General features: G+C 40.7%; 1 protein-coding gene across 1 annotated transcript in view; it reads left to right on the top strand.

Annotated features, from left to right (window-relative positions):
- The window catches only part of SNTG2 (syntrophin gamma 2), a 391,266-nt gene that overhangs the window by 208,140 nt on the left and 162,895 nt on the right, over positions 1-20,231 (top strand). Inside the window, exon 11 of the mRNA XM_033937548.1 lies at positions 16,900-17,029. Within this exon, the coding sequence (XP_033793439.1) occupies positions 16,900-17,029 (130 nt within the window). The remainder of the gene's footprint in view (positions 1-16,899; positions 17,030-20,231) is intronic.

Raw genomic sequence — 20,231 nt, forward strand, 5'->3', positions numbered from 1 at the left:
ACCCGGACATCAAAATGCAGTGGCTCCATTTATTAGCTTGCAAGTTAAAACTGTGTTGGCTTTGTAACTCACTAATATGATGATATGCACAATGCACAATCACTATAAAGAATTCAACATGTACACTAGTGGGAAATAGGATATGTGATGGGTAATAAATGTCTCTGTGTTATTGTGCAATCAATTTCTAGATAGCACTGTGTTGTTAAATGCAAACAAATTTGTAATGTGTTTTACAATACTGGGTGGTCAGCTACTCATGGCTAAAAGCTAAATTAAGGGATATTAGCCTTGAAAAAACCCCGATGGGTGAAACGTCGGTAAAATAATCCCTGAACATTCGACCACGAACAATTACCAAGTTAAGTAATTTAACTAGTATATATTTATTATGGTTCAGATAAATTAAAAAATACATATAAATATTTACAAATCTAAAAAATTAAATTATTCAATAAGGAGGACCCGGTGAGGAATGAGTACGTGAAGCCAGATACAATGAAATTGGTTTGAGTATCTGGTGGTACCTCTGAGGGTCATTCATACATCAACCAGGATTTACTTATCTGGAAGTGTGAATATATTGGAGGTGGCTGAGAGTGGGTCCCCTCTTATCATCTACATCTGTGTGTTATTGTGTACATGCACAGTACTGATTTTCTAATAGATTCCTCTCCTTCCTCCAGGAATATAATGCTTAATGTATCAAGGAAAGAACAACTTGACTTGAACACAGAACATTTAATTTAGGTGAAAAAGTTGATTGTAGAATAGTTTGTAGAATAGATTGCAGAATAGTTAATGTTAGCTGTCATTAAGATGGGTTATTTTAACATTAATTCATGCTTTATTAACATAGGTCCCATTTATGCAATGAGCCCTAGTTAATGATAATCTGAGTTAACAGTAAAATAATCTATATCAATGGTAACCCTGGTTTATAAGTTCCTCCGTAGTATTGTAGGGGTCAATATTCAGTAAGTAGAGCCGCGTGTTTTACTGACTGTTGTCAGCATTATGCCTGGAAATTCACTGCTGGGCCATGTATGGGTTCCAGCATTGAATTTCCAGGTTTTTAGCTAGTTAACTGGATGGGAAAGGAAATCAGAGGGCGGAGAGACAGCAACATTGACAGGCCAAAGGTGGAGCGGGTTCCCAATGCTGGAGCGCGGTTCACCTCAGCTGGCGGCATGTTTTGCATAGAGCTCCTCTTCACGGGTGGCGGTGGCTCTCTCTTCTCTTCTGCTGCAGATTTTCTGTCCCCAGTTCAAGAAGCACTGAAGAACAACAAGATTTTTCACCATTAGAGTCAGGCTGGTTGAGAGGAGGACGGCGCATCAGAGTGAGCTTGGAGGCGGTGCTTCTAAGTAACCACCTTCCACCACATCTTGACCAGGATTCAATTTGAGTGGCAGAGAGGGGAGAGAAAACACCTGGTTGGGGCCGAAAGTGGAGGATCGGATGCTGGAGTTGGCTGGACCTGGTGTCAGACTAGGGTGCATCGGATGTCCGGGAATCTGCTTCGAGACCTGACTGTCTTCTAAGTTACTGTTTGCCTACTTTCCCGGCATTGAGAGGTCTCTTTGTCTCCACTGGACTGGAGTATCTGACTGGAATTTATTTAATTTAATTTATTAATGAATTAATTTTATTTTATTATTTATTATATTTTAATTCATTATTTTTAATTTCTTAATCTTTTAAATTTATAATTAACTAGTATTTTGACTTTTAATGTAACTTTTGTTTTCATCCTCATTGAATGCTTGTTAAGATATACATATCTTATCTCTATCTTTCCTATAGTCAATGGAGTTCCTTTCTTTAATCAATTGTTGCATTGTAAACCGCTTAGGTCAGTGATATGCAGGAGCGGTATATCAAATCTTAATAAACAAGAACATATAACAAACCTCATAAAGATAGGACTGTCTTTTATGCAGTCGTATTTAAGTGGTTACCTTGGCTGTTTAAGTGCTGAATATTGGCACTTAACCAGCCAAGTGCTGACTCTGCCCCCACCCTGAAATGCCCCAAAAGTATCTGGTTTGGAGTTAGACACTAACCAGACTTTTTTACCCCCAAACAAGTGATTGAATTAAAAAAGTTTCTATCCTACTTATACCTAAGCCGCGTGTTTTAACATTTAACAGCAGATTACAAAAACATTTAACAGCAGATTACAAAAAAGCAAACACAATTATAAGGTAAAAAGCATCAAAACACACTGTAAAACATAATAAAACAAAAACAATATACTGTACAGATAACATATCCATTATTCACTTTGTTCTTCTGTCATTGCTTCTTAACCACTTACAAAGCTTCTATAAAAAGAGATGCTTTTAATTTTTTTTTTTTTACTCTGAATATCATTATTCTTGATTGTCCAACCAGATTATTCCAAAGCTTCACCCCTGCCACCAAAATAGCCATAGCTCTAGTACTAGCATACTTCACTTGATATAACTCATCAACAGATAAGTACATCATGTTCTCTGATCTTAAGGATCGACGGGACTGATGTAATATCACAGTATGTGAGATACCATGGTATCCCTTGGTGACTTGCTTGAAAAATCAAACACCAACACATTAAACACTACTCGAGATTTAAAAGTAGCCAATACAATTTATGTACTAAAGGTGTCGCATGCTCAAATTTAATGCCACCAAAGCATTCTGAACTATTTGCAGAGATCTACATTTAGATGATGACATACCCTAATACAGTGCATCGCAATAATCCGACCAGGAGCTGCTTTGAATATCAACCCCTTAATTTTTGTTTCCTGTACTGTTGTTAATTCTTGTTGTTTCTTGTTTGGCTTGTGGTGTTCTTGAGGGTCAGTGTCTATTCATCAATCTAAAATTTTGGCAGCAAATGTATTAGGCTTTTCTACAGAAAGGTAACAGTGGAGATTTTCGGATTTCATTTGCAGAGTTGTAAAATACCTTTTCTTTGGGTCCCTCATTGATCACAGTGGTGGTTCGACAGCAGAGATCAAGCATCGATTAGTACTGGGGCATGCAGCCATGGTAAGCATGGACCAAATATGGAAGTGCAAGGACATCTTCGTCACCATCAAACAAAGGATATAAGAGACAGTGTGAGTGCATGGAAAGAGTTGTCGAATGTATGATAAAAGTGTAGCTAGAAGGCTGAGTGCTGAGATGAAGACAGTGGCGTACCAAGGGGGGGAGGTCCGCCCCGGGTGCAGCCTTAGGGGGGTACACAGCCGGACAGGTCCGGAAAATTCCTGGGCTGCAACGGCACTCAGCGGCATCAGCGCCCCCCCTCCTCGACGGCACTCAGTGGCATCGGCGCCCCCCCTGCCCCGTGACAGCACTCAAGTTCGGCCTCCTTCTCCCGGCATCAGCAGAATTTCAGATCGGCAACAGGTGCTCAGTCAAAAGCTTCCCCTGACTCAGCTTCCTGTTTCCGCCCAGGCAGTTCAGTCAGGGGAAGCTTTTGACTGAGCTCCTGTTGCCCATCTGAAGTTCTGCTGATGCTGGGAGAAGGAGGCCGAACTTGAGTGCTGTCGCGGGGCAGGGGGGGTGCCGATGCCGCTGAGTGCCGTCACGGAGAGGGGGGCCGATGCCGCTGAGTGCCGTCGCAGCTCAGGAATTTTCTGGACCTGTCCGGCTGTGCACCCCCCTAAGGCTGCACCCTGGGTGAATGGCCCCCCCTTTCCCCCCTTGGTACACCACTGGATGAAGATAAGCAGGGAATAGGGTCACAGTAGTCAGAAATATGAGTAGAATACCATATATGCTGAAGATGGACAAGGAAAGGAAGATGAGCAGCAGATTAGTCTATTAATGGGGGCAGAGGATGAAAAACAGAGCCCAGTATGACAATTCTATATGCATAGGCAGAAGAAGAGCAGGACAGGGCGGTAGTAGGAAAAGAGGTGGGAGAAAAGTATGGAAGGACAAGGAAGACACAGGATGAAGTTCCAGTGGTAGAAAACTAAGGGCACAGTTGTATGCAGTTAAGTACAATTAAGAGTAGAATGACAAAGGATCCTGGAACAAACACACATTAACAACATCCTGCTTGATAAAAATTCAACAAGTAAATCTATGGCCGAGATGTGCATCAGGACACATACAGTGACAGAAGGCAATAGCCTAAAAACAGTTCCCAGGTTAAACAAGCAAACTATACATTAACACCTGAACTGGCTGAACAACAGCCAGCATATTGATGTGGGAACACGAGGTAAAAGGCTGTGGGGTATTTTTTAAATCCTTAAATGTTAATTCACTGTTATATTACACATCATTTTCAATAAGAAGTTCACATTTCTCAATACAGGCCCAGATTCTCGAACTGGTGCTGATATTGACAGCCACCTTAAAAGTGGCCGCCAATCGCATGTCAATCACATCGACACTGGTTTTAGAATTATGCCAGCATGAAAGATAGGCACCGGAAATGTAGGCCAGGATTTTCCAGGCCTATATTTCCAGCGCCTATTTTCATGTGAATCATGCCTATGTAGGAGCTTTAGTCCGCCTAACGACACTTCCAGCATTGGCCATGCCTACTTTGGCGTTATGCGGCCTAAAGCACCTACATAAGCACAATTCCGGCACTGATTTTCTAGGCGCTGGTATGCACCTCAAAACTCAGTTAAAAATTCGATTTGGACAGTGTTTTTAATGGAGGTTTGGTGCCTACTGGCGCCTAGAAAATTTGGCACCAGTTTGAGAATACAAGCCTTAATGTAAAAGAATTCAACATCATTATAACAGTGTTAAATTTCCAACCTGAGAACACACTTCCCAACTCTCCCACAATTACCAAACAAACCTCCAGACCTCAGTTGCCCATGGTAACTTTACTCAACCAAGCAACATCCCTCTTCCCCTCTTTTCTCCCATCTTCTCCCCTCTAGTCATCCCTCTTAACATTTCTTAAATATTTACTAACCTATAGAACTATATAAGTGTTGGCTATTTGTTATGTTGTTATGTAAATCTTCAGATAACTGTATTGAGTTTTTATCTTTTGTGGTGGGTTTTCCACTACCTGTGAACACATGTGTTCTTCTAATGTATCATACTCCTACTACTTGCTCTCTGTTATTCTTATGTTCTTATTTGAAGAGACAAATAACGCAACACTGCCTTCAAATCAAGCAGAATATTTTTAGGAGATTTTACTTTGCATTTAGACAGAGGATCTTTCCAATTCAGTGGGGTTTTTTTTCATAAATAATTTTTTTTTTTCATTCTATATGTCTTCACTTACCCCCTTCCCATTTTATGAAGCCATGTATTTTTATTGCTGGGAGAGGCAGTAAAAGCTCCAGTGTTCATAGAATTCCTATCAGTGTTAGAGCTTTTATCACTGCGGCCTACAAAAAGAAAAACCTAACACAGCTTTATAAAAGGAGAGGGGGATAATTTGTCTTGGAAAATGCTTTGGCAACTCATATTGCTAGCCATTCTATGGATGATATATTTATATCTGACACAGTTAATATAAACCTATTGGTAAATGTGGTAACAATTTAATCCTCTTATCTGGTATGACTACCACTGCCTTGAATTTAATCTGCTTATGCCCCCCAAATCAGCACAGCAAATTCTTAAAAGGGATAGGGAAATAGGAGCAGGATTAATAAAAATACCTTTTATTTCACATACCAGTCAACTTTTTTTTTTTTTTAAGTTCAATCAAGTTTTTATTGTTTTATGCAAAATAACAAAAAGAACAAAAACAGAGAACAACAATGTAAACGCACATCATACAGAGGGCATCAAGAAGAGCTCAGTGTTATATGCAGGTAATAACAATTTCACAAAATGAGAAAGAATAATCTGGTACCGACTCATATAGAGTTAATTAAAATATCAAACATAGTAATGTCCAATTCAGCAATATATATATAATCAAGTATTGCAATATTGAACAACAGGTGACCATACCTTTTTATAAGCCAACAGGGCATTATTTTTTTCAGCAGCAATTTTCTCATACTTAGAGAATAGACAGACAGTGTTCCACCACATAACATGGTTAAGCGAAGAAAAATCTTTCCAACAGGAGAGAATTGACTTAAATGCTAATAGCAACAAACATTTCAATAATCTAGCTTCAAATTTGTCTAGAGGAGATTTCAACGCTTGTTCTCCAAATATCAGTATTGAATAGGAGAACGTATCAGTAAGAGACAAAATTTTTCATATCATGCACCAAACATTTTGCCAGAAAACTTGTAGATGTGAACAACCAAACACCATATGTTCAAAGGTGCCAATGGCTAGTAAACAAGACCAACATTTGTTAGAGACTGAGGAGTCCAATTTGGAAAGCTTTAGCGGCGTCCAGTAAGCTCTGTGAAAAAGAAAAAGTACCATATGTAAAATAGCAGATGATCTCAACGCTTTAAAAGAGGAGAGCCAATGCTCAGACCATATTATATCTAAGTTCTTTGCATCAGTATCTTGTATCCATATATCATACAGTACTTGAGGAGGAAGAAATTTCCTTTTGTGGAGAATTTTGTACCATAATGAAGCTTGACCTTTACTTGACCCAATTTTAGATGACCACGTCAAAATAGTTGGGGTATCAAAAGAGAGAGTATGTGTTTTCAGAAACGCGGACACACAATGTTTCAGTTGCAACCATTGGTAATACTGATTAGGTTCAAGGTCATAAATGTCCACCAGTTTCGGATAAGCTATGAAAGATTCGTCTGGTTTGATCTGATATATTGACCATAATCCCTTTTTTCTCCACGATTTCCACTCCATGTATCTACCCTGAATTTTCAAATGTGGATTCAGCCAAATAGAGGAACTGTAAGTATTATTCCATGGCACATCAGCTAGATTATCAACCGTGGATAATGCAATTTTGGTGGAGAGTATTATATGTTTCAAGCGAATGTTGTCATCTGGTTGAGTAAAAGGTAGGAATTTTAGATATTGACTATCAAAGATGCGATGTTCCAGTTGTAACCAGGCTGGGGTAGATGAAAAGGGAGGATCCGTAAGCCATCTAGAGCCTTGTCTACAAAGGAAAGCCAGATGATATTCGTAGAGACTAGGGAAATTGACTCCCCCGTTTTCTTTTGTACATTTCAATTTTTTCAAGGCGATGCGGGGAACCTTGTTGTTCCATAAGAATTTCGTTAGCATAGACTCAAATTTCTTGTATTCCACCAGTGGAAACAGAACCGGAATCATAGATAATATATATGTTATTTTCGGTACAAGTACCATCTTTATTGAATCCAGGCGGCCCCACCACGTCAGTTTCAAAGGTGACCATCGCGATGCAGTAGATTGAATGATTTGAGAAATATAATCCGCATTGAATAATAAAGTTTCTTGTATCGATTCACCAAAATAAACTCCAAGGTATTTCAGTTTGGTAGGAGCATATTTCAGATTCAAGTCTTTAACAATGTCACTACAGGGGTTACCAGCAAGGGGCATTACTTCAGTTTTCATGGTGTTTAATTTATATCCAGACACAGATGAATAGGCCCTTATCGTTTGAATGACATGTGGGAGGGAATCCAGAGTAGTGTAGACTTGGACATCGTCTGCGTAGGCCGATAATTTTATCGTCAGGTCTTTGATCTGAAAGCCAATAATTGACTGAGCATTTCTGATGGAAATGAGGAGAGGTTCTAATGCTAAGTTAAACAGTAGAGGCGATAATGGACACCCTTGACGAGTCCCTCTAGACGGAGTAAAAGCTGTAGAGAATACATCATTGATACGAAGCCTCGTTGAGGGATTAGAATACAGAACTTGAATCATACGTATAAAATCAGTGTGAAATCCAAACCAAGTCAAAGTTTGGAACATGAATCGCCATTCTACGCGGTCAAAAGCTTTTTCCGCATCTAAAGCCATTGTGACTCCATCAGGCATAAGAGACGAAGCTAGTGATATGATATGAGAAAAAAGTCTGGTGTTGTCACTAGCCAATCTGTGTTTCATGAATCCATTCTGATCTGAGTTTATTAATTTTGGTAATACAACTTGTAGTCTAGAGGCCAGCAGTTTGGCGTACAGTTTCGCATCAACATTTATCAGCGATAAGGGACGATAATTTTGAACCATCATGGGGTCTTTATCAGGCTTTAACAAGACAATGATTGTAGCTTCCGTTATCGTACCAGATGCCGTACCCTGGTTGATTAGGTGATTAAAATAGGAAACCAATCTTGGGAGGAGCACGGATTGGAACGCAAGGTAGAATTCCACTGAAAGACCATCCGGGCCCGGTGTTTTTCTCTTTGCCATAGACAGCAAGGCGTCTGTAAGTTGTTCCGTTGATAAAGGTTGTAGAAGGACAGTATTATCACGGTCATCCAATTTAGGGCCATTTAAGGGTGTTAGAAAGTCATTTATGGAGTCCATTCTCGGACACTCTGTGGTATACAATTCTTTGTAATAGTTTTGGAAATGTGTGCATATGGCAGTGCTATCCACTAATATATCATTCAAATCCGATTTAATAGCTGGGATATTAGTTCTTTCAGATTTTATCTTCAAATAATTGGCCAGTTGATGGCCCGCTTTGTTATTAGTAGCGTAATAGTTCGCTGATTGCAAAAAGATTTCCGAGGAAGCAGTAGAACTAAGTTTGTCATTATATAAAAATCGTAGTTTATTCAACTGGGCTTGTAAAGATTTATTAGATAGGTTATTGTGATGTACGGTCTCTAATTTAGTGATTTCCAATTCAAGATTTTGCAGGTATGCACGTTCCAATTTCCGTTTTCTAGCGGAATAAGCTATGATCACTCCTCTTATGTAAGACTTGAATGCATCCCAGTTTGTCTGCCATGAAGTGTCTTCCACTAGATTGAAATCAAAAAATTCACGAATATGATCATTCACATGAGAAATAAATTGAGTATCGGATAGTAAAGAGGCATTAAATCTCCACGAGCCCTTCGGTTGAGGAAAAGCGACATTCTTCAGTTCTAGTGTAATAGAAGAGTGGTCAGATATTGAAATGGGTTGTATATCCGAAGAGACCAATTTATTCACCAGAGAATAACTAATTAAAAAAAAATCAATACGAGAGTAGGATGTATGAGGTGGAGAGAAGAAAGTAAATATCAAGTCATCTGGATGCATTAATCTCCACGGATCAACTAGCTTCAGTTGGAAAAGTAAATCTTGGAGACAGAACCATGCTTTTGGTTTTTTATAGGCGACTCTTGACTTTCTATCTTTTTCCAGTGACAATATTAAATTAAAATACCCTCCTAATACGTAATTCGGAGAAGAAGAAGAACCAATTTCAGTTGCTAAATCCTCAAAAAAAATAGGACTGTCCTGATTTGGGGCGTAAATATTATATAGACTGAGTTGAGTAGAGCCCACCAGTAGTATCGTTTTAAGCCAACGACCTTCCAAATCATGGGATGAAGAGACAATAGTGATGTCTGGTCGTTTCCGTATCAGTGTAATGACACCATTTTTCCTGCCGCAGGAAGGAGAAAAAAGAGGAGCATAAGCCCAACTAGGCGCCACCTTCAAGGATTCCACAGAAGTGAGATGAGTCTCTTGGTAGAATACAATGTCAGGTCGATGCTGTTCTGTGTATCTAAGTATTTTGAGTCTTTTAACAGGGTTATGAAATCCTTTTACATTTAGAGAAAAGCATATTAATGACATTGGTAAGGAAAGAATAGATATGAGACCTGTGTTATCATCATAGTGATGAGAGGATATAGGTACCAAAGTAAATCATCAAACATCAATATATATGTATAGGGAAACATTTGAAAACACCTGCAGCTTGAACAAGCAGAGCACTCTGTAAGAAGGCAGAAAACTACCATAAACCAGTTAACCATACTGTGGGTTCAGAGAGCTAAGGGGAAAGGAAAAAAACCCCATGAGCACTCTGTCAATCGGTGAGAAAAAGAGACTAAAAGGCTTCTGAGCAGTCATTAAGGTAGAAATAACACCAGCATATATATCAGCAATGTATAGGTAAACAGAGAACAATGTAAGAAGCAGAAACAACATTTGAAACTAAAGGTACAAAGCTCAAAATGTAATTCACATATATCAGGTTTTATCTATTGCAGTAGGTCTTGCTGTTTCAATAAAGTCTGCTAATTCATCCGGCTGCAGGAAATCCTTAGTGACATTATTATAAGTCACTCTGAATCGTGCTGGGTAAAACATACCAAACTTAGCTCCCATGTTTTTAAGTTGGGGACGATATGAAAGCAGAAGTTTCCTCTTCTTCGCTGTTTCTTTAGCAAGATCTGGCAGAAAGATGATTTTATTGCCCTCAAATACTATAGGAGAGTGAAGCTTAGCGTGTTGCATAATTTGAAGAACTTGCTGATGCTTTAGGAGAGAGACCAGTATGGGTCTAGGAAATTTCTTGTGTGGAGAGACAGGCTGAGGAAGTCTAAAAGCACTCTCAAATTCAATTTTAAAATCATCCTGCATTTTCAGCAACTGAGGCAAGAGTGCTGCTAAAAAGTCCACCAGGCCACAAGCTTCCCTCCCATCCGGTAATCCTAATATTCTGAAGCTGTTCTTTCTGGCATGATTGTCAGCAGCTTCCAGAGCACGTTCTAAGATTGCGATTTTTGAGGTCTGTTTAGTCAGATGCTTGATTGAAGATTCGGCTGCTACCAACCTGGATTCCATGAGATCAGACTTTGTTTGTGCCACATTAAAGTCCTCTCTCAGCGAGGCGATATCTGATTTCACATCTTTTATGTCCTGCTTAGTGTCCACTAATAATTCACGGATCGAGCGCAGTTCATCCAATATGGCCGCTGAAGTCGCGTCCTCGATCTTGTTCGCGGTATTTTTCGTTGGCGACGGCGGTTCAGCGCTCTTCCTTTTTGTCGGCTTACCCGTTGCCATAGTGGGGATGGATCGGGACGAAGTTGCGCTGGTAAAACCGGCTTAAATAGCCTTTATTCGGGCGAAGATCGGGTCACACCGACGGAGCTCGCGCTCGTGGCTTCCTATCCCATCGGGCTCACTAGCGCCCCCCACCAGTCAACTTTTTGACAAATTGCCAATTTCAAATGTTGGTTGTATGATTAAAGATTGCAGATGTGATATCACTTTATAAGATGAAATAATGAGCCAATTTCTTCTCTCTGGTACATATTTGCTCTAGTATAACATAAAAAATGTAGACAATTAGAGCGACTAGATATCCTGTAGATCAGACAATTATAAGTTAAATTAGACAGAAAGCATCAAGATAAAAAAAAGATTAGTGATTAATTTCACTAAAAAAAAGCCTATTAGAAAAAAAAAAAATCAGTTGAATGGTCAATGATTCTCATACTTTGCAAGCTTTATTCAAGGACCCCATAATGGATGAATTTCATAATTGCCCAACAGTTATTGGATTTAGACTCCTATAAGAACATAAGAATTGCCATCTCCGGATCAGACCCTGGGTCCATCAAGTCCGATGATCCGCACACACGGAGGCCCTGCCAGGTGTACCCTGGCATAGTTTTAGTCCCCATATCACTGTATGCTTCTCAAGGGAGATGTGCATCTAATTTACCCTTACCCGTATCACTCTATGCCACTCTTAAGGAGATGTGCATTTAGTTTACCCTTAAATCCTAGAACGGTGGATTCTGCAATTACCTCCTCTGGGAGAGCATTCCAGGTGTCCACCACTCACTGCGTGAAACAGAACTTCCTGATATTCATCCTGGACCTGTTCCCCCTCAGCTTCAGTCTATGTCCTCTTGTCCATGTCACATTGGACATTGTAAATAACTGCTTTCCTTGCTCCATTTTGTCGAATCCTTTCAGTATTTTGAAAGTCTTGATCAGATCCCCTCGCAGTCTCCTCTTCTCAAGGGAGAACAACCCCAGTCTCCTAAGTCATTCCTCATAGTCCAGGTTCTCCATACCTTTCACTTGCTTCGTTGCTCGTCTCTGCACCCTCTCTAGCAGTTTTAAATCCTTCTTTAGGTATGGAGAACAATGCTGAACGCAGTATTCCAGGTGCGGTCTGACCATGGCTCTGTAGAGCGGTATTATAACTTTCTCTGATCTACTCGTAATTCCCTTCTTTATCATGCCTAGCATTCTATTTGCTTTCTTCGCCGCCACCGGACATTGCGCTGACGGTTTCAGGGTCCTATCTATCAGTATACCCAGGTCCTTTTCCTGTTCGGTCTTTCCCAGAGTTACACCTGACATACTATACTTGTGATCTTTATTTTTTCTGCCTAAATGCATCACTTTGCATTTTTCCACATTAAAATTCATCTGCCATTTATCTGCCCACTTCTCCAATTGATTCAAGTCGCTCTGGAGTTCCTCGCTGACCTTCTGCGATCTGATTGCCCAGCATAGCTTTGTGTCGTCTGCAAACTTGATGATTTCACTGGATGTTCCTTCTTCCAGGTCATTTATGAAAATATTTAATAAGATGGGTCCAAGTACCGAGCCCTGGGGTACACCGCTAGTCACTTTTTCCCATTCTGAGAACTTCCCATTTATGCTCACTCTCTGTTTTCTGTTCTCTAGCCATTTGTCTATCCATCTTAGTATATCTCCCTCTATTCTATGGCCTTGTAATTTCCTGAGAAGTCTTACATGTGGAACCTTGTCGAACGCTTTCTGAAAGTCCAGGTATACAATATCTACTGGTTCTCCACTATCAATTTGTCTGTTCACTGTCTCAAAAAATTGAAGTAGGTTCGTCAAACATGATTTCCCTTTCCTGAACCCATGTGGACTGGCTCTCATCAGGTCGTGTGTGTCTAGGTGCCGGACTATGCTATCTTTGATCAGCGCCTCAACCATCTTTCCAGGGACAGACATGAGACTCACAGGTCTGTAGTTGCCTGGCACTCCTCTTGATCCTTTTAAAAATATCGGTGTGACATTCGCTATCTTCCAGTCGTCCGGTATCTGTCGTGTTTTGATTGACAGGTTGGCAAGTTTTTGCAATAGTTCTCCAATTTCAAATTTCAGTTCTTTTAGGACTCTCGGATGAATTCTGTCTGGTCCAGGAGATTTATCACTTTTAAGTTTGTCGATCTGGTGGTAAATCTGGTCCAAGTCCACTTCTACTGAGGTGAGGCTGTCCTGTACGACTCCCTTGAACTCTTTCACTGTGTCAGGTATTGTTGCTGTGTCTTCCTTTATAAAGACAGACGCAAAGAAGGAATTCAGTCTGTCTGCAATTTGTTTGTCATCCTTGACGCACCCTTTTCCTCCCAGGTCGTCCAGCGGTCCCACTGCCTCCCGTGCAGGTTTTTTCCCTTTTATGTATCTAAAAAAGGGCTTGAAATTTTTGGCCTCTCACGCTATTTTCTCCTCATAGACGTTTTTGGCAACCCTCACCGCCTTGTGACATTTTTTTCTGATAATCTCTATGTTTGTTCCAAGCTTTGGATGTTTTTGTGCATTTCCACATCTTAAAGGAGTTCTTCTTTTCATTTATGGCTTCCTTCACCTCTTTGGTAAGCCATGCCGGCTCTCTTTTGCCTTTGGTTTTCTTTACTTTGGACATCCGCGGAATATAGAGGTTTTGTGCTTCTGTGATAGTATTTTTCAGTAGGGACCATGCCTGTTCCACCATTATGACTTTGCCCATCTTTTTCTTGATCTGTTTTTTCACCATGGCTCTCATGCTGTCGTATCTTCCCTTTTTAAAGTTTAAAGTCGTGGTTGAGGTTTTGGTACCTTTCCCTTTCCCGACTTCAAGTTTGAAGTTAATCATGTTGTGATCGCTCGTCCCCAGTGGGTCCTTGACTTCTACTTCCTTTGCTGGACCCATAATGCCATTTAGGACCAAGTCCAAGGTGACGTTTCCTCTCGTTGACTCTCCTACCATCTGTTCCAGGAAGCATTCCTCTATCACTTCCAGAAACTTTGCCTCCTTGCCACAGTTGGAGGTTCCCAGGTCCCAGTCTATCCCCAGGAAATTGAAATCCCCAAGATTATGACATTACCTGTCTTACATTCTTGTTTAATTTTCTCTATCATTTCCGAGTCTGTCTTCTCCCTCTGTCCCGGCAGTCGGTAGTAAAGGCCAATCTTTGTGTCTGGGAATCCTGATCCAGAGGGATTCCAGCTTCTCTTTCACTTCCGCCATAGTCTCTCTCACGGATTCTAATCCTTCCTGAACATATAATGTAATGTAATGTAATTTATTTCTTATATACCGCTACATCCGTTAGGTTCTAAGCGGTTTACAGAAAATATACATTAAGATTAGAAATAAGAAAGGTACTTGAAAAATTCCCTTACTGTCCCGAAGGCTCACAATCTAACTAAAGTACCTGGAGGGTAATAGAAAAGTGAAAAGTAGAGTTAGAGGAAAAATAAAAATAAAATAAACATTTTAACAAGACAGCATTGATCTAAATACTTTGGAAGGTAGAAGAGAGGAGAGAAAGGAATAGAAGCAGAAGGGGGAGCCGTTGAACAGTAGAATTCTGGAGAAATTTAAATGATAGAAATAGAACAAAACAAAGACAAAAGGCAAAACAATAGATAAGATTAAAGATAAATCATAAGCTGGAAAGAAAAATAAAATAAAACTTTGTCTTCAATCCACGGTTTCAGCGTCAGTGATGAAGTGGAGCAAGTAAGTTTAGGAGGAGCGATTGACGTTTCCAGAAAGGGCTTCTTCAGGGAAGAGACTTGGCAGACAGTCCCAGGATGCCTATGTCTCCTCCCCTGCGATGTTCTCCCATCCATGCATTCCCTCCCAGACACACTGCCCGTGCCCCAGCCGCTCCAAGGAGGCTGCCCCAGATGAGGCCCACGGTGAATGCAGGATTCTCTCCTCTGCGGGAAAGCCGCCCGGAGCCGACAGTCGATCTTCTTAGCGGATTGCATGGGGGGAAGAGTTCACACTCTTGGTAGGATCGGGTCTGTGTGCTCTCGATGGTTGTGGCTGGTCTCGTTGCTGCTTAGGTGTAAAAGCAGTTGATCTCCACTGCTGCTGATATTTAAAAGCAGGCAGATTGATCTCTCCAATGGACTGCAGGGGGAGGAGTTCACACTCCTGACAGGATCGGGTCTGTGGGCTCTTGGTGGTTGCGGTAGGTCTCGCTGCTGCTTGTATGTAAAAGCAGTTGTTTTTCTACTGCTGCTGATATTTAAAGCAGGTAGATTGATCTCTTAAATGGGATATAGGGGGAGAAGCTCACATGCCTGGTTGGATCGGGGCAAGGGCTCCTATTATAGGCTGCTTAGGTGTAAAAGCAGTTGATCTCCTACTTCTGATAATATTTAAAAGCAAGCATATTGATTTTTCCAACGGAATGCTGGGGGAAGAGCTTACTTGTTTGGCTGGATCAGGGCAAAGGGCTCTCGGTAGTGGTGGATGGTCCTGTTGCTGCTTAGGTGTAAAAAACAGTTGATCTTCCTAGTGGACTGCAGGGGGAGGTGGAGCTCACACTCTTGGTTGGATCGGGTCTGTGTGCTCTTGGTAGTTGCGGATAGTTCCGCTGCTGCTGAGGTGTAAAAGCAGTTGATTTCCCACTGTTGCTGATATTTAAAAGCAGGTAGATTGATCTCTCCAATGGACTGCAGAGGGAGGAGCTCACATGCCTGGCTGGATCGGTCCTGCTGCTGCTTAGGTGTAAAAGCAGTTGATTTTCCTAGCGAACTGCAAGGAGAGTGGAGCTCATATTTTTGCAGGACTGGGACTGTGGGTTTTTGGTGGGTTGGTCCCGTTGCTGCTTAGGTGTAAAAGCAATTGATCTCCCACTGCTGCTGATATTTAAAAGCAGGCAGATTGTCCAGGGAGAGGAGCTCTGCACTCAAACTGCCATCCTCCTCGCCTCCAAGATATAGTTACATGGTTTCTACAAGAAGATATAAGTATAAAATGGATGACTAGGAATCCCCCTTTTTAAAGATCATTTCATTCTGAAGATCTTTAAGACTCCTGAAGCAGGCCAATTTGGCTGAAACATGTACATGTCGAGTCACTGAGATTTTTTGGACGAATAAAGGACTTTTTAAGAAAGAAGATTGAATTCACCAGTCCACTCTTTGTTTTATGTCAATAGCAGTGTAACAGTTAAGCTCTGGAACACATTGTCAGAGGATGTAGTAAGAGCAGTTAACGTAGCTGGTTTTAAAAAAGGTTTAGATAAATTTACTTATCTGTGATGCCTTCTACCGCTAATAGTCCAAATTTGTTAGCAGTGGAAGGCATCACAGATAAGTGAATTTTTTTGATTTGTTTGTTTACTGCTGATTTGTATTGAGCATTGAAGTTGGCTATTAAACTTTAAAAAAATTTTCTGGTGCTTCCTGCTTATTTTGGACTTTCTCATAGCCAAAGTTATTTAGTGGCCTACTCAGGACAGAACTGGTGGGTTACATTATCTTGTGGAGTTTTTTTGAACTATGATGACAGTGGGTTTACTTTGATACAGCTTTTTGCTGTTTGTATGTCCTCTGTGTGATTTTGAGGTCTTTTTCTCCACTTTTGAAAGTTTGGATAACTCACCAGCCTCTTCCTAGAGTAGAAGCGAGTTGTTTTATTGTGTGATTGTGAGCAATTTTTTTTTTTTAAGTCATTTTCTGCATTTCTTTATACATGAAAATTTTTTTTGAAAATCACTCCATCTATATTGTATGCATGATGTAGAAATGCCTACTGATTGGCATAATACATTACTTTACATACAGAAATGTTTTTTTAAAATTGTCCTGTGTATAAAAGAGTGATGATTCTTATTTTTCTAGAAAGAAGAGCTGCACTAGCAGAACTAAGTAAATTTGCAGCCTTTTTTCTGTACATCTATTTCTTTGTAAAGTGAAATTACAAGGCCTAGCATGATTTCAAACTGATGATAGGAAGCCCAAAAAACATGACCAATATATAATAACAGACAATTTCCCCGATGACATATTATGTGCTTCTTACAGAGCTAATTCATTGGAAGTACTGGCACTGGATGGAGTTAGCAGTGGGATTCTCCAGTTTTATACAGCCCAGGAGAGTGCTGAGTGGCTGCGAGCAATATCAACTAACATAAGTGACCTAACCCTACAAAATGTATGTGCAAAGTTTTTCTACTTATGCTTTGAAATGCTCAACAGAGCATCAATCTTTAGTTAAAAATAAACACTATCAAATATTCATATAAGGAAAGAGACTGCTAGCAGCTGCAAATTACAAATAAGAAAGTGTATATCAAGGACATTCCCATCCTTTCACCAGGCCCCATGCAAACAAATCAGTATGAACAACTTAAACTGACTCTCCCTCCTTCACCGCCCAGCTAAATATATTGCTAAAACCTGCTGCTTCTTCCTCTATAATATTAACAAAATCTGACCCTTCCTCTCTGAGCACACTACCAGAACCCTTATCCATCCACTCATCACCTTGCACTTAGACAACTGCATCTCACTACTCTCAAACCTTCTGCTTAGCCATCTCACTCCCCTCCAATCCAGAATTCAGCTGCATAATTCATATTCCATTAGAGGAGCTATACTCATGTTACCCTCTCTTACAGTTACTTCATTGGCTTCCCATCCATTTCCAAATACAATTCAAACTCCTCTTACTGACCTACAAATGCACTCACTTGGCTGCCTCTCACTACCTCTCTTCACTTATCTCCCCCTATGTCCCCCACCCCCACTCTCCGCGAGCTCCACTCAGCTGGTAAGTCCCTCTTATCTGTGCCCTTCTCTTCCTCTGCCAACTCCAGACTCCATCCCTTCTACCTTGCTTCACCATATCCTTGGAACAAGCTGTTCGAATCTCTATGGCGGGCTCCGTCTCTGACAGTGTTCAAGGCCCATTTAAAAGCCCACCTTTTCAAGACTGCTTTCAACTCCTAACTCCTCTCACATTGGGTTCTGCATCCTTAACCCTTTCAAGCCTTTAAAGAACTGTGCCTCTTCTTCTTTTTAGGTGTCATTGACTGTCTGTCCAGGTTAGATTGTAAGCTCTTCTGAGCAGAGACCATCTATTAAATGTCAAAATGTATAGTGCTGCGTATGTCTTTCAGCACTATATAAGTGATAAATAGCAGTAGTAGTAGCATAGCCAAAGAAAGACACAACTGTAATAAACATATATGATATATGAATATATGATATACAAACTATTCATGAGCTACTGTGATTAATAACACAAACTTGAAAAACCAAGCAAGTCCCCAGATCAGTCAGGTTTTTAAACTAAACTAAACTAAAACTTAATTTTATAGACCGGGTTAATGAGACAATTGTTCTCTGTTATTCCTGTAGTTATCCCCACAAACTATAGTGCTACCCATTAGGTAAGGCAAAGGTTTTCAACCCAGTTCTTGGGGTACACTCAGTCTCAGGAGTCACAAGATTCTATGGTGGTAACACAGGGAGAAAAACCCAAAACCAATTTACCCAGAGCTAGACCAGAATAATCTTGGACTCACTCTCATCTTTAGGTTAATATCTGAGGCTTCAATTAAATCCCACAGTTGTGATATTAAAACCAGTCTACCCTTTCACAGCACAGAGTAGAACCATGAAATACCAATTTGGAAGGAAAGACTGGAAAACATGCCCAAAGCCAACTACCCCAGTAATCTTATGTATACCTGAGAACCCAATGCCTGCTGGTCTACTCAGAACCCTGAGAGCAGCCCCTCACATCCAGTCCTCAAAGTTCACAAGCCAGCCTGGTTTTCAGAATTTCCACAATGAATATTCTCTTCCACTGCTTCCATTGCATGCAGACAGATTTCATACATATTCATTAAAATCCCGAAAACCAGGTTGGGTTGTGGACCTCAAGAACTGGATTTATGATTCTTGCTCTATTGGCTGCAAGGCTTTTGGATCTTACATCTCTGAACTCACCACCATGTAGTTTGATGGGAAAAAAATTGCACTTATGAATATGGATCTTAATTCATGGGATCCAATAAAAAGGAATGGTTCTAGTGTATTCTAGGACCAATATAAACCCTCTTGTAAAAGAACAGGTTGATTTAATATGATAGTGACAAATACTTTCATCCTTATTGATTACTGGGAATGGATGCATACAAAAATAGTGAAGGATAAGTGCTGCAAGGCTCAGCTAGTTAAAGCCCAAAGTAAAAAAATAGTTGGAAAATCACCTGCATATGTGAGGGGTAGTTTTAAAAAAGGGTGATCAGGAGATCAAGGACCATAGATACGATTTTATAAATGCAACAAATCCAAAATTCAATTGTATTATATAGTATAGAGGTTATCAAATTAATGTGTTCAAATTAAAGAATGGAACCTCAGAAGAAAAGCTTTACTGCAGCAATCATAGACTACTGTAAATACGGGTTTGGTTTGCAATCATCAACCCCATATGCATGCAATTACATAGTAACATAGTAGATGATGGCAGATAAAGACCAGAATGGTCCATCCAGTCTGCCCAACCTGATTCAATTTAAATTTTAAAAATTTTTTCTTAGCTATTTCTGGGCAAGAATCCAAAGCTCTACCCGGTACTGTGCTTGGGTTCCAACTGCCGAAATCTCTGTTAAACCTACTCCAGCCCATCTACACCCTCCCAGCCACTGAAGCCCTCCCCAGCCCATCGCCCAGGGCGGTGGCACCCTTCTCCTGCCCTTTTCTCCGCTCCCCCTGCCACACAACCCTTCCCCATATCTTTTTTTTTTTTACAGGGCAAGCAGCCACGAACTTGCTGCCCATTTTGGCTTCGGCGCTCTCTAACGTAACTTCCTAGGCATGGGTGCCAGAAAGTGACTTCAGAAAGAGCTGTTCATGCCGAAGTTAAAAAGATATGGGGGAATGGAAGGGGCGCATGCATGGCAGGGGGAGGAGTGGGAAGGGGGGTGCGGAGAGCAGGAGGGGTGCCAGCGCCGTCACTGCTAGTGGGAAATAAATCTTCAGTACAATACAATAAAAGCAAAGCCCTTGCGGTAAATGCAGGAGGTGTTCCCTGCATTTGCCGCACAGGGCACACAATTAATGTATGGCCTCAGCACTACAAACCTGGACCAATAACACAGGCCCTCTGCTCTATCAGGCTGGGCTTGTAACATGAAAGCCATGCATTAATATGTAGTACAGCTATCCATGGCAGTGTTTCCTTAAGCAGGTCCTTGTTACATGACTCGTGGATGTACTGCTATTATGGGTATGGTAGACAGAATTGTTCTTCAGGTAACTTTAAACTACAAGTGAATAAGTAGGGAAAGCATGCAGAGTATGGCTCATGGAATTCTTTCCAACTTCACTGCGAGTGTTTGTGT

Source organism: Geotrypetes seraphini, chromosome 3 (assembly GCF_902459505.1).
Source record: "Geotrypetes seraphini chromosome 3, aGeoSer1.1, whole genome shotgun sequence".
Lineage (NCBI taxonomy): Eukaryota > Metazoa > Chordata > Amphibia > Gymnophiona > Dermophiidae > Geotrypetes > Geotrypetes seraphini.